At 36.2% G+C, this 15,548-nt stretch overlaps 1 protein-coding gene across 1 annotated transcript in view; it reads right to left on the reverse strand.

Annotated features, from left to right (window-relative positions):
• Positions 1-625: 625 nt before the first annotated feature.
• The window catches only part of LOC140147549 (E3 ubiquitin-protein ligase HUWE1-like), a 91,434-nt gene continuing 76,511 nt past the window's right edge, over positions 626-15,548 (reverse strand). Inside the window, 9 exon segments of the mRNA XM_072169329.1 lie at positions 626-3,937; positions 4,180-4,370; positions 5,424-5,723; positions 9,348-9,453; positions 10,889-11,023; positions 11,025-11,099; positions 12,113-12,446; positions 13,401-13,782; positions 14,649-14,939. Of these exon segments, the coding sequence (XP_072025430.1) occupies positions 3,835-3,937; positions 4,180-4,370; positions 5,424-5,723; positions 9,348-9,453; positions 10,889-11,023; positions 11,025-11,099; positions 12,113-12,446; positions 13,401-13,782; positions 14,649-14,939 (1,917 nt within the window). The 3' untranslated portion in view covers positions 626-3,834.

Consider the following 15,548-nt stretch of genomic DNA (forward strand, 5'->3'; position numbering starts at 1 on the left):
GCATGTCAGTGTTTTGGGTGAAAAATAAAAGTGTCTGGTCAGTGATGACAACATGCAATGGTATATGAGTGGCACCCCCGGGCATTTTACACTTTAACTCGGAATACAATTTGCCGATTTTACGGCTCATTCGTAGTGTACGGCCACATATATACCCAGGCTTAGTTTGATAATCCTTATAGTTACTTGACTAATTAACTTTGCATAATTGAGCGCATGTAATTTACATTTTTAGCCTCGCTTTCAGTTTTCCACCTTCAGTTTTCCGGCCTAAGGAGGTAGCAAATGCTGTCAACGGCAACAAAGTGTGGTCAATTACAAAAAAGGGATTAATTGTTTTGTAGGAGCTTGCTAAATCAAAAATGTTTGTTTAGATGTTACATTTTCCCAAATTCAGGGTCCCACTATGCCAAAAAATTAGGTTTGAAAAAAAAAAAATTGACCAAACTCATTTTAAAAGATAGTACATTATAGCTCCAAGGAGGTAGTTACTATTTTTGATGTGTTTACATACTCCCTGTGTGGGAGATAACGGTCACATCTTTCATACGGGATGTATTTACATACTCCCTGCGTGGGAGATAAAGGTTCAACTGGACTAACCCAATAATGAGACGGCAACCTATATTAATATTGGAATTTATTGTATAGAATCATGTTGTCAACTGGAACAAGAATTATACACTTGAAACATTTTGTTTTTCAATTACACTATTTTCCAAGACAGAAATCAAAATAGAACTTAACAAATCATAATCTTTTGTTTTTAGTTTAACATGCAAAAAAATCAACATTTATATAAATGAATATAATTTGTTGTTAATATTTATAACAATCTACATAAGATTTGTTTAAAACTACAATGCTACACCTACCAACAAATCTTGAATATAATTCTGTAGTTTTCTAACTCCTCACTTAGTTGCTGCACTTTACAGTATCTACATAAATCCAGCTTTGTATTTTTAATTTTTTGCAACTTCACTATTTCTTTAACAGTTATGCCTGCATTTTATGCAGCTTAACAAAAGCAGTTGACTTATATTATAACCTTTACATTGTTTGAATTCAACAATATAATCAATATATTTATTACAAATAGTTTACAATATTGTAGAAAATAGTTTTTGCTTGCAGAATGATGGATGGTTTTAATGTTTTTGTTTTGAACTTGATAATTAGAAAACGTGTTGAAATCTGTTAATCTGCCTTTGTTGGGATATCTGATTACTTTAGTAAGTTACTAGAATTAGCCCCAGGCTTAACAAAAATTTGAATTTCAGGAAAAGCAGGAGCTGGTAGGACAGGATAGCAAAGGGGCACTGTCAGCAGCTGCTGACATTCAGATGATCTTTGTAAAGACCATGTTGAGATTCCTTTCTACAATAATGCATGTCTCTATGACCCTTTTGCTCCTTATGTTTGCATCATCTCAATTTTATCATTGCCAATTTTGGTCTGAATGGATCATATTGTGTCACATTTGTATCCTGTGGGAGATTTGCTTACACTTGTCTTATAAGACATTCAAATTAACACATTATGTAGAATTGCAGATTCATACGTAGTGGTAATAACAATGAAAATTATTAATTTAAACTTCATCCGCTAACAACATCGGTTGATGACGAGGAAGTTCCTCGAAAGCGCTCCCGGTAAGCGAAATAAACAAGTAGTGTTAAAGTTTAAATTAATAATTTTCATAACACATTATGGTTATATATTTTCATTAGGTCATGGTTGTTTGTGCAAATGCTAGCAATCTGAAAATTGTCCCTCTAGATAGCTTGTATATACATCTAGATGAAGGACATGTAGGATGCATCAATTTAAATAAGCACTAATGGCCCACAGCATCATATGGTTTTTTTTAACCATCATAACAGGTTATAGATGTTGCGATGAAGTTCAAAACATACATAGGTAAAGCTTATAAAAATCACTGTGGTTGCTGATTTTTGTTTTAATATTTGCATGCTCTGGGCTGGGCTACAATTGGTTTTAATTTGCGACCCCCCCCCCCTTTACTTATTATCATTGTGTGTGCAATACAGTCACATGAACAGCAACATATACATGTACATATTGACAATGTAAAAAAGTTCAACAATTCGTTGGCAAATATTGCAAGAGGAAAATAAGGTGACACGGATACCTATCCCATAAGCGGTGTAAATAATTGCATAAGTAATCAGCCAGATCTACAAAATTACATACTGATCACATGTACCATCAAGTGCATGGTAAGTTAATATCAATGTCAATAAAGCACTGTGACCCAAGTTTGTCCAATGAAAATGGGGTTGAAATCCACACATCCCCCAAAACATGACCTTTGTATCTCACCGAGGGGATATTTTTGCAAATGGAGTCGCTCATTCAAGTAACCCCATTTGAAATTTTTGTTTTCCATAGGGGTGTATGGATTTCATCTAAAAAAGCCCATTAACACAGGTATCGCTCTGCGTACTAGCCACAGCCTTCAACATTGGCTTGTTTGTACTCATTTTAATGCATTTTTCATGCTGATTTCAAATATGGTCATGTAAATTGAAAAAAAACTTGTTGTCAGCCAGTTGACACCAGCATGTAGAGAGTTAATAAAAACTTCAGGAATTATATCAGGAATACCATCAGGAATTACAGTCTACTAAACTGCTTCCATGGAATAAGTACCAATGTCCAGGGATAGCAACACAAATTGCATTTGCTTTGTGATAACCATCTATACTTTGACCAATACCACATAGGGACAGGCTTGCCATATATATTCAGCCCTAATTGCAGGTCATATTTCAAAAGTCCCCAATTTTTCTAGCCCATTGGTTTCTATGGAACAGGAAATATTGCATGGAAAATCTTCAAGTCGTCCAAATCAAGGGTTTGGCAATCCTGGTACCACACAGGCAAACAGGTGTAGGCTGTAACTAATACATCAAAGAGTTTAAGAGTGATTTAATTGAACTAAAGTTAATTTTTTATTACTTCCGTGGTCCGAGCTGTGCGCCAAGCGTAGACGAGCGTACACACAGAAGAAATAAACAATCACACTGATTAGCTGATCAACGCACTTGACAACAAGCCAGTTGACCCATTGGTCTTCGGCGCGGCGCGTAGTAGGCGACCTTGTCACTTCTACTACGCGATCGCAATTCACCAGCGCGTACCCGGACCACGGAAGTAATAAAAAATAACTTTAAATCAGCTAAATTTTAGGTCAATTGGATTGGATTCTCCACATAAAATATATTACGAGGCCTGCGTATTGGGACTGATCAAACTGAAGTTCGGAGGTAACCCATCAATATTTCAATCCAATACATTAATCATCACACTTGTCTCAGACAAGACAACACACCCTCTATATTCTCAACAATGTATCTTTCAATACCACAACCACTTGGTGGTTCTAGTTAAGTGTAGACCCACTGATGATTTAACACAGGTGCATTCAACATATGGATTACTTCCACTTTTCCATTAGACTAGGGTTTCATACAATGTGTCTGTTTAAGGGAGTACAATATCTTGGATTCTTCCCTTAAAAACGTTTATCTTTAATGACCTAACACAGTTTATGCATGAATTTGCCTGCTACAATTATGTTCTAACCAAACTCTTGCAAAAACTGACGTATTGTTGGTTTCAATAAGGAGCAAATATGATCCATCATATTTCCTTTGTGTTCCATTACTTGGAAATACTAACACAAGTTTGTTTCAATGATGTATCCAATTGCTATTTCAACAATTAGTGATATATTAATTACAGTACTTTAACAGTCTTCATCATTTCTAGTTCATTCTTCATAGGAGATTTTTTCACGAGGTTTACTTAGGCCAGACCAAATCCTTCTGTGCATTCTTCGATGGCCAACAGCAACATGCGGCGAAGCTTATCATATGTCTCATAGGCTGGCAAATCCAGCTGGTTGAAACTGAAAAAAAAATAGAGAGAGCATACAGAAATTACATAAGGATATTGACTGTCTGAGATCATATGGTCATCTCAAAACCACATTGACTTGAAGATGTCACAAGTTTTTGTTTGCACAACACTTTTTAATCCGGTATTTATTTGCAAGGCCAGTTCTTGGGGGATGGGGAGCAACACTACCACCAGTAGCTTTATTTCAAGACCAAATGTATTGAATTCAAAATAGGAAAACGATGTGCATACCATGTGTGAGCTGTTGGCAGCCTTTCAGTAGATCTGTCATCACGGTGAATCTGGAACTTCTGGGGTCCATTCATTCCTTCAAGAGAAGCAAACCCTTGGAGTGGCACTTTGGATGTACCCGTCACAAACTGTAGGAATTTGGCTCGTGGCGCTTGATCAAAAGAACGCATGAAACGCCAAAACCACTGAATCTGTAATGTAGCAAAATGACGTAATGTAGCAAAATGACGTATTGAAGCAATTAATTATGGGCAAGTTATGAAGGTCAAGTTGACTATGAGATTTGCATTATCTACTTTCTGAAGATTTTGTTTCAGAAAATTAAATTTGCATTATATCAACAGAACTTGTTGGCTCAGCACTTTTGATTTCAGATTAATGAGCTTGTTAATTATTTCCAAGTATAAACAAACATGCATGCTATTTGCAAATCACTTATCATTATTCAGCTAAGATCTCAAGTATGAATATCAAACATGATTGACTGTTATTATTCAATAATACGCCCACAAACCAAGAATATTTGTTTAATATATATCAAATATCAATATTGTAAGTGACAGAAGAGTTAGATGGCAATCTGTCTATTGAGGGTAAAACAGTTTCAGTATCATACAAAATACATAAACAACATCATAAACTTCAAGTTTGACGTCATCAACATCTGTGACGTCATCGGAGGTGTCCTAGTACTACATTAGAGTAGCGTAGAAGTATAATTTTGCTTTCTAACATCATAAACATTTTTAATTTATAAAAACATAAAAAATTAAAAACAAAATTGGATCAAGCAACTTGAAATACAAGCGAAAAAAAGTGGAATTGATGTACAATGTACATACAAGAATTAACTTTGAATTGGTCTAATGAAATATTCTCCAACTAACTATGATCGGAGATAAATGAATCCATGCATAAGCTGCCCAGGGTTTTAAACCGGTTATGACGCATTGATCTCTGGTGATGATAGTGTTATTTCAATCAATACCAAAGCAAGTTAGTGTCAACAACTCAAGCAGATCAGTGCATCATCTGCCTGATGAAAAGAGCAGACCTTAGCTCTTGAAAAGTCCCATACAGTAAGTGTTTCAATTGGACTTGTATAGAAGAAATGTTTAATTAATGGGATACTAGTCCTGATGAACTTAATCAAGAAGGACAGCAATGATTACATTATAGAATCTAACACTACTACTAGTAGTAGTAGTACTACAAATGATGAGGGAAAAAAACAAATAAATTACCTGTAATGAGTTACTCTGGTATTTGTGGTATTCAGTATTGGCCTTCAATTCGTCAACATCAATAGATGGTAAACCAGCAAGCAGTAGCTCCAGCTCCTGCTCATTGAAGATAGAGATCAGTTTCTTGGGGATGATATCGTAGAAACCTTCCAAGAAGTTCTCAATCTGCTTCCGAATGGCTCCTGTCATCTTCATCTGGCACACAAGTGATACATACTCGGCTTTATTCTGCTCAGTTACAGGAATGTTACGCCCATTGGGAATTAGATCACGCACTTCTGTTACACCAAATTCTTCAATCTAAAGGATTTTTAAGTAAGAACAGAAACAAAAATAAACATTTTAAGATTGGTGAGAATGAAGTGTCTCCCCTTTTTACCCCCAAATGAGAGATTTCTATATTAATGATAAAATTGTTCTATCTTTATGAAGTACAATTGTCCCTACAACCCCCAACTTAAATTAAAAGCCATGTTAACCACTTTGAAGTTAGAAGAATAGACCAGTCATAAATTGTTCTTTTAAACAGTCATTTACATTTACTTGATGTTACTTGTGCATACCAATGAATACCATCTCTATATAACCCTGGGATGAAAAAGGCCTGAAGAAAAAACCCTGAAAATCAGGAAAAAATGCCAGATTAATTCTGAAAACTTACATCCCAGCTGATAACATGAGGTACTCTGCACAATTCTCCTTATGAACCATCCTTATTTATATAACACCTAAATGTCACATGTCATTCAATAAATTAACTTTTTTACAGCCTACATCACTACCATGGAATTTTGTTATATGCACCGCACATTTTCATTTTATGTACTGTGCATTTTTGTTACATTCCGTACGTTCTATTGCATGACTAGATTGCATGCTTTGTCAGTCTCTATTCCTAATAGAGTTCGATCAGCCAACAGTGTACAACAATTTGCTGTGGACTTTGCTGTCACTATGATGCAATAATGAGAAGGCCTGGTCATGAGCTCACACCAACACAGTAAGCTAGCGTACCGGGTCACAGGAGATTTTAAAACAAACTTAATTTGTGGCAATTTTGGATAAAGAATAACTTAAGGAAACATAATCCATCAACAAATAAACCTGTGAATATTCTGATTTTTTTCTTTGGGGAAAGAAAAAGTAGAAAACAAGAAGATGAAAAGATAAGCTTACAATACGCATTGGTTAGGCCATGGTTAGGCCCGGTGGCTAGGTAAGCTTAAATTATCGCAGGCTACTTGTCTACGACTATTATTTGTGCAATATACCCGTGCAAGCTATTACAATCAACCAATCAAATGACACAGATCTACTTAGATGATATATATATAACAAATAATGAATGTGTTTTCATTCATGCAATATTTTCATTCGCTGAAAAATGGAATGTTCCATTCAACTTGGCGATTATTTGTATAATAACCCAGATGTACAGTACTAGCATGAGAGTTCATCTGTGTTGGTAGATTTCATAATTAATGATTTAAACCTATGAAAATTAAGACGTACCTCTAATTGTACTTCTCAAAATTGTGACCTAAATTTTGAGTGACGTCTTAATTTTGTGTTGAGATCATAGGGCACATTCTCCGATAAAGTGTCCAAAAAGCCAAATCTGTGTCGCCCATAGTTACAAGTCGTATTCAGACTTGTTTCGTCAGAAAGAAATGACTTTTATTAATATAACTGATACTTAGGAGTTGCTTTCTAAAGTGTGTGGGGCTAGAGGTTGTAACATGCCTAGAAAGTATAAAACAATAAAGCTGATTATACACATCCATTGTTTTCCTCCATGTCGCCAGCCAAGGTGCGTTCCGTATAATGTGTCCCTGTTAAGCTAACATGCGCATAATAATGGATTATAGGTACTTTTCATTAGCTGGTATCATGCCCTAATTATAAAGTATAAAACATCACAACGCAGTTTATTAAATTTTTCCAACAGGGCTTTGAGACTATGTCGCCAATATTGTTCACAGATACGTTACCATATTTCTAATGGATAGCAATCTGTCAAAATAACTAGCTATATCAATGTTTTCATATGTGATGGATCAAGCAGGCTCCATAGTTATATTATATATGTGGTACATAACACAATGGTTTCAAAGTAAAACAAATCAGGTCTATTAATGGCAAAAATCCTGACGTTACGTTCATGTCGTCACAGATACGTTACCTAAATTCTACTCCCCTCGGAAAAAACGCTGTGATAAATGAAGCCAAATACCATACCAGACTTTAGTACATTGGGTGATGACTGATCAAGTATGAGTATTAAGTCGGTAAGTTTTTACACTTGCACGATTAAGACAAAAGTGTGAAAGGGCTTCACAGATACGTTACCACTGATACGTTACCACCAATGCGTACAAGTAATATTGCTTAAAATGAAGTATTGTTGAAAAATCACCCATGCATTGTTTTGTGCTCTGAAACTATTAAAGTTTACGATTCTGAATGATTTTCATGAATTCTTCGTGGTTGGAATTTTGCAATTACCGAGACCAAACTTGGACGCTTTATCGGAGAATGAGCCATAGGTTTAAGGTTGGTCTGAACCCTGGAATTATGGAAACTTTAAGGCCTCATAACTTCTAAATTGTTGGTCTAAAGTATATAAAAGTATACATATTTAGAATGGCAAAGACTTGATAAGTTCATCTGTGAGGTCAAATTTGGGCCAAAATGCCATTTTTGACCCAAAATCCCAAAAATAATGGTTTTGGCCCACTTCTTTTTAGTGCATCCTAACAAAAAAATTCTTGGGCCAAAATTTTTTTTATTAATTTTAAAAACTAGATCAAAATATCTAGGACCTGTTTTTCATTTTTTTGAATTTCGACCAACTTTAAGAAATTTGCACCAAAAATGGTCAAAAAATGCTGATTTTTCACAAAAATCATAAAAAAGCCCGCTTTTGGCCCAAATTTCAAATATTTTTGGTGAAATTGGTCAAAATTCAAAAAAATGAAAAAACGGGTCCTAGATATTTTGTTCTAGTTTTTGAAAATTAATAAAAAAAATTTGGCCCAAGAATTTTTTGTTAGGATGCACGAAAAAAGTGGGCCAAAAACTTTGAGGATTTTGGGCCAAAATGGCATTTTGGGCCAAATTTGACCTCACAGATGAACTTATCAAGTCTTTGCCATTCTAAATATGTATACTTTATATACTTTAGACCAACAATTTAGAAGTTATGAGGCCCGAAAGTTTCCATAATTCCAGGGTTCAGACTCAACCTTAAGGGGTACTACACCCTCGATAAATGTGTGTCTATTTTTTGCATTTTTCTCAAAAACTAATAACACAGTGGTAACAAAAGTTATGTATATTATAGGGCAAGGAATCCAATTACTACACTGGAATTTCAGTGACCCAAGACAAGCCGTTAAGTTATTTATGATAAGAAAAGAGGTACCGCTAGAATGTACCTCATTTCCGATCATATATACTGAACCGCTTGTCTTGAGTCACTGAAATTTCAGTGTAGTAATTGGATTCCTTGCCCCAATAATAAACATAACTTTTGTTACCAGTGTGTTATTATTTTTTGAGAAAAATGCAAAAATAGTCACAAATTTACTACAGGGGTGTAGTACCCCCTTAAATCATTAATTAACCCTGATGTACGTTGCACAATTCTCCTTACAAACCATAACCTATATAACCGTGAGGTACTCTACACTATTCTCCTTATAAACCTTCCCTATATAACCAAGGTACTCTGCACAATTCTCCTTATAAAACATCCTTATATAACCCAAGGTACTCTGCCCAATTCTCCTTACAAACCATCCCTAAGGTACTCTGCACACTGAAATTAGGCTAAAGCCTTCTATATTCATTCGCTATAAAACGAAGGACAGGTTTAAAGGTATCTGTGATTTGCCAGTATGCATAAAACAGAAGAAGACTTACATCTGTACTGAATGTGAGTTCATAGCCAAGATCCGACACATCATGTTCCATTAAGAACACCAACCCTTTGTAGAATTCATAGTCTTCACTCTCCATATCTGTGTATCTAAACAGGGAACAAACAAGAATGTGTACTGAATGTGAGTTCATAGCCAAGATCTGACACATCATGTTCCATTAAGAACACCAACCCTTTGTAGAATTCATAGTCTTCACTCTCCATATCTGTGTATCTAAACAGGGAACAAACAAGATACTGAATGTGAGTTCATAGCCAAGATCCGACACATCATGTTCCATTAAGAACACTGGTACCCTTTGTAGAATTCATAGTCTTCACTCTCCATATCTGTGTATCTAAACAGGGAACAAACAAGAATGTGTACTGAATGTGAGTTCATAGCCAAGATCTGACACATCATGTTCCATTAAGAACACCAACCCTTTGTAGAATTCATAGTCTTCACTCTCCATATCTGTGTACCTAAACAGGGAACAAACAAGAATCTGTACTGAATGTGAGTTCATAGCCAAGATCCGACACATCATGTTCCATTAAGAACACCAACCCTTTGTAGAATTCATAGTCTTCACTCTCCATATCTGTGTACCTAAACAGGGAACAAACAAGAATCTGTACTGAATGTGAGTTCATAGCCAAGATCCGACACATCATGTTCCATTAAGAACACCAACCCTTTGTAGAATTCACTCTCCATATCTGTGTACCTAAACAGGGAACAAACAAGAATCTGTACTGAATGTGAGTTCATAGCCAAGATCCGACACATCATGTTCCATTAAGAACACCAACCCTTTGTAGAATTCATAGTCTTCACTCTCCATATCTGTGTACCTAAACAGGGAACAAACAAGAATGTTGCTATCCAGACGTACAGAAAAGTACTGTGTAGTAATTGGCAAGATTTTAAGTCATGAAAATGTTTCCAAAGTTTACCTAATGAAAAGAATTTATTTAAACTGTAATTAAAAGAATATATTGAAAACTAATGATATTGACCAAAATATACAGTGTGTATTCTAAGAACATCATTATTAAGAGAATTTTTGGATTCAAAGTTTGAATTAAATTGGTTTATTTTAAGGATTCACTTTGCTTTAAATTTCCCTGAATTGGGTTTAGTGATAGTGTTCAAATCAATTGCTTTATCTGTATTGAAATGTTCGAAACATCATACTCCAGTATCTTTATTGATTATTTGTTCACAATAGCCAGTCATTTAACAAGGAATCATGCATCAAATACTTCAATTGTTCCTAAAATTAAATATAATTCTGGGCTGGCATGCAATCATTTTATGTCCGAGCTACTATTTGGAATAAAATACTCTCTGCAATTTGCAGTGATAATGTTGATCAGTTAGAATCAAGTTGAATTTAAACATTGGATGCTATTTTAAACTAAATCTTCATATGGAATTTATAAGAGTCATAACAGATATTTGATTTGCATTTTTTGTCAAATTAAAACACTTCTTGCCATGAATAATGCAATTCTAATAATTTCTGTTAGTACTTACTTGACATGTTTTCCTAAGATGTGTTTGTAGAAGGAGCGTGAGAAGTAACACTCAAGTAGTTTGTTGTCATAAATTGCTTTGGCAATAATCCTACCCACAAACTTGAAATAGCTGAGATGATTAGAATTGCAATGTGGCGGGGTTAGGGATGTATGTTACACGGTCACCAGGGGAGATCATGAACAAAGCATACATCTGGTTGAAGATTTCTCTGTAGATACAAAAAAAATAAAATACAATAAGTTTCATTCAACACTTATAATGCATGAAAATAAAATCTCCACAAAAAAGTATGCAGCTGTTATAGATAACCCTATAGCTTCAGAACTATTATTTATATCCTCAATATTTTGACACATATTTTGCCAAATTTAAAAGTTGCAGCCATTTGTCCAATTTTGTACACCCCATTTGTCCAATTTTGTGCAATATTAACAACACAGCAGTGTTTAGAAAGAAAATAGCCAAATTTAAAAGTTGCAGCTATTAGTATTGATTTGTAGTACATATTTTGATGAAATAAAGATGGAATTTAAAACACAAACCGATATCAATACTATTATTCAGCTTGCCAAACACATGCGGATAACAGAGGTATCCGGATAACCAAGGTCGGACAGGTACTTCTTAAATAAAAAAATACATTGATCTCGTTGGAAATTGAGTCAAGAAAGCCCATTTATATTCCATAGGTCTTGCAGCTCTCAAGTTAAGGCCAATAATATATCAAAACAAGAGATTATGGCAAGCCTTCTGAGATCCTTATATAGAGCCTATCAGGGGTAGCATTAAGGCCCAAAAGTCGGGGGTTGTTTTCCCGTGTTTTTCACTTCCGAGCTTGCAAAAAATCCAAATACATGGGGTGAAAATTAAATCTTGGGGGTGAAAAATATTTTACTGTATAGTCAGGGGTAGGAGTGAGGTCCAAAAGTAGAGGGTCAGAGTTCACCCGTGAGCTTGCGAATATTTCCAATATAGAGACGGAAAAATTATTATTTTTTAAATTTCGGGGGTCATTCACCCCCGATCGGGGGTTAACGCTACCCCTGGCCTGGAGCCTATACCATTCCTTTTGTGTGTCGGCTTTATTTGTCTCAATATTTGAGTACAAACACTGCTTGCTCATGCTCCCTTTCAACCTGCCTTAACTTAATTCAAATGATATGATCAAGCACCATTCTCTAAGCAGTCCCCCCCCCCTATATTCTGCCCTTCTTCACTTACTTTGATATGATCAAGTACCATTCCCTGAGCAGTCCTCCTGCATCCTGCCCTTCTTCCCCTTCAAACACCACATAGAATCTATTCTTCCACTCCTCCGCTGATCTTCTATGCAGTTCACGATATGAATCCTCAAAGACATGCTCTCTTCTAATGTGGATGGCCATGTCTTCCCTCCTCATGCCCTCATCTGTGCGTTCAAGCTCCTGACGGAAATATCGTCGTTTGACATCAAAGTCTAGGATGCGAGTGTGGTTGACAAGAACTGAGAATGGTCCCTCTGATAGGTGCACTGTTGACTGGCGTAATATTTGATTCAGTACATCTCGGTGTGTTTCTGTAGAAAATATGTACAAGTCAATTACATGTAACAATGATCTAAAACACAGATACTAACAAAAACCTCCCTTTAAGTTAAATTTGAAATTAAAGGTCAGTTGTATATAGAGGCCCTGCATTCTTTTATTGATTGGCTCCAAACAAAGGATTTGAACCGGTGTCCTTCACTGTAGTTATGGCGGAGTGCAGTCCATTCAATCAAATGTTGTCATCAACCTATTTGATTGTAGTGCAGGGTTATGTGTGTGAGACAACTGTCACGGTAGATTGCAATCATGCTTTTGTTGAATGCATTTGAGTAGTCCGTCATATTTACGGACGATACATCATATGCAGGGCCTCTATTATGGCTTGGAAGAAAATAATTACGAGTCCAAAACACACACATTTTGTATTCCTCTTTTGGTCATCCTCTATTGTGTCATCAATGATAGGCAAGTCCAATATTTTGAGGCTAAGGAATATGCACAGCAAATTAAAGAAAAGAAACTCATCTCACACTAGAAAATTTTCACTATCAATAAATACCAACAACACCTATTTCAACTGTTCTCATCATTCATTACTGCTCATAAAGCAGGCAAACTAACTTTCGGATATTGTACAAATGCAAGTCCATCATATTGGTTATTTACCCTGTGCTGGACATTTATTGATATTTACTGCAAACCCTAGTGAAGCTTCCACCATGGTAACATGATACAGTTATTGCTCTTAACCTCACATATCACTTTTGGTTAATAATAGACAGCTAGGATTATCTCTATCTGGTAATTCAGTGCAACAAATGAAGCATTTTTTTCCCACATTAGCCCATAGATTCTAGTGTACTAACTCTAATTTTCCCTGAAACAAAATCACAACACATAGCTTCCAGGTAAACAATGCTAGAAAACCAGGAAATATAGTGTGTACTTCTTAACAACAAGCAATTTACATCGAAAAAACCTACCTGCAAATCGAAGGAACTTCTGAGTATCTGGCGACATATTAGCGGTAACAATAGATGTGACAGAGCTCTCTCTTGCAAAGAAACCAGACATACTGGTGGTCAACGCTGACCCAGGAGTGGATGGCATGGGGGACATGGGTGTTGCGACCTCACCCAAATGAGCAGCATGACTCTCCCTGACAGAAAGCTGAGACTCTAGTGGTTTGGGTATGTCCTTCTCAGAGGCATGTACAAGGAAGAATGCTTCAACAGCAGGTTGTAGGACTAGCACAGCATGGTGATCTGGGGTGTGTGATAAGTCTGTCAGACAGGCACTAAGGGTTTCCCACAAGGGTTCTATGCCTAGGTAGGAACTCAGTCTTGGTTGCTCTACTGCTTGGGCCTGTATGTCAAGAGAACAAATACTTTGTCAAGAGTACATTTCAAATCAACAAATCTTAACAAGAGCACCTATGGTGTTTGCTGAGAGATTTTAGCTAGACCATATCTAGTCCATCTGTTGCCCTTATATGCATGTTGGGATGTCCTTGTGCAATACAATACAACAAGTTGTTATTGAGCAAGTTAACAAAATACATTTTCAGTCATCTTCCTCATGGTTATTATTTCCAAAGTTTCGGTCAAATCAGAGCATTTGACCTCTATACAACCTTTTACCTTGGAGGACTTCTAAATGTGGTTTTTAACTTATCTCTCACACCTTAAATGTATTTTCTCTTTGACCTTGACACCCAACTTGACCCTCCCTTCCCACAAGAATTATTTTGACCAACCTTACTAATGAGTAATGATCTATATATTACTTTCCAGGAAAAATTACATAGTATTAGCACAAAATGACCTCATTTGACCCTCAAGGTATCCCTTGACCTCAACATCCATAAGGTCACTTTGATTTACCCACAAAGTGATCGTTGCTATTCGCTGTCGTAGTGCACGTTAGAATATGACCGTTGTTAGGTCAACTGGATCACACAAATTTATAAACCTATTTCATACATGAGAAAAAAAATCTGTGATTTTTGCTATTTTATAACAAAATTGTTACTAAAAATGTTGGAAAATGCAAGCAAATATAAATGCACCAACCCGCAAGAAAAATGAACGTGTCAAAAAGCACTGCAAAGACTAACGGAGTGAGCGCATACGCAATTGTACAGTATTTATGCACACTTCATATTTTAATAACATTCGCTCTGATTGATTCTCACAATCTAGGAGTGTATGAACTCAGCTAATTTAACCTACCCCTTTGACTTGGTCCGTGGAACTTCTTGGTGTTTGCAACGGTGCTGGCAGACTTGTCCTCTGACCACCTTGAGGTTGGTCTACCTCCATAGGTGTCTCAGCTGAGCTACTACTTGGTGTCACTGTTGCACTGCTTGTTGATCCTGTCGTGGATGTTGTGGAACTTTCTCCTGAGCTTTCTGATGTAGCAGTGGGAGCAGAAGTAGCACTGGTAACGACTGATGCCTGATCTGAACTTGCTGTGGTGGTACTTGTTGTGGTAGTAGGAGTGTTGCTGTTTGTGGACAACACCTATACATGTTTGGGAAACAAAGAAAGGAAGGTAAATAATGAAGTTGTTCACCTGCAAATTCAGTGGTTGGGATTGGGTGGATCAAGTCGCTGCTTTTTATGATAGTCTGTATGTTATGGTTTATTGATAAAATTAAATTAGGTACTTCAAAATATCAAAAACAGTTATCTTAATCCGAGATTTCAATGAGCATAGACAGCAAATCACCTCTACAGTGTGTCATTCAATGCTCTTAGACCCGAGCTGTATCATTATGAGAGTGACATTCAAAGATCATAGCCCTCATTCATATTACATAGTTTGTCAGTGTTACCATTAATAAATACCATGCCATAACTCATCCAAGACAGAACACTTGCACACAATTCCTATCTTGTACAAAATTACTAATCAATAAAATGTAGCCGATATATCATTGAGTACTCAAATACTGATTACTGCAAGTACCCAAGAGGAAGGTAATCAGCCAATGTTTGCTGTACGCATCACTACACCACCCATCTACCACCAACAACAAGGTAGACCGGCCGGCTTATTTGGATGCGAGGCTTCACGTTTTACATTTATCCATTGGGCTATTAAAGCTGAAATCCATACTATGGAAGACA

The sequence above is a fragment of the Amphiura filiformis genome, chromosome 3 (assembly GCF_039555335.1).
Source record: "Amphiura filiformis chromosome 3, Afil_fr2py, whole genome shotgun sequence".
In the NCBI taxonomy this organism is placed as follows: Eukaryota; Metazoa; Echinodermata; class Ophiuroidea; order Amphilepidida; family Amphiuridae; genus Amphiura; species Amphiura filiformis.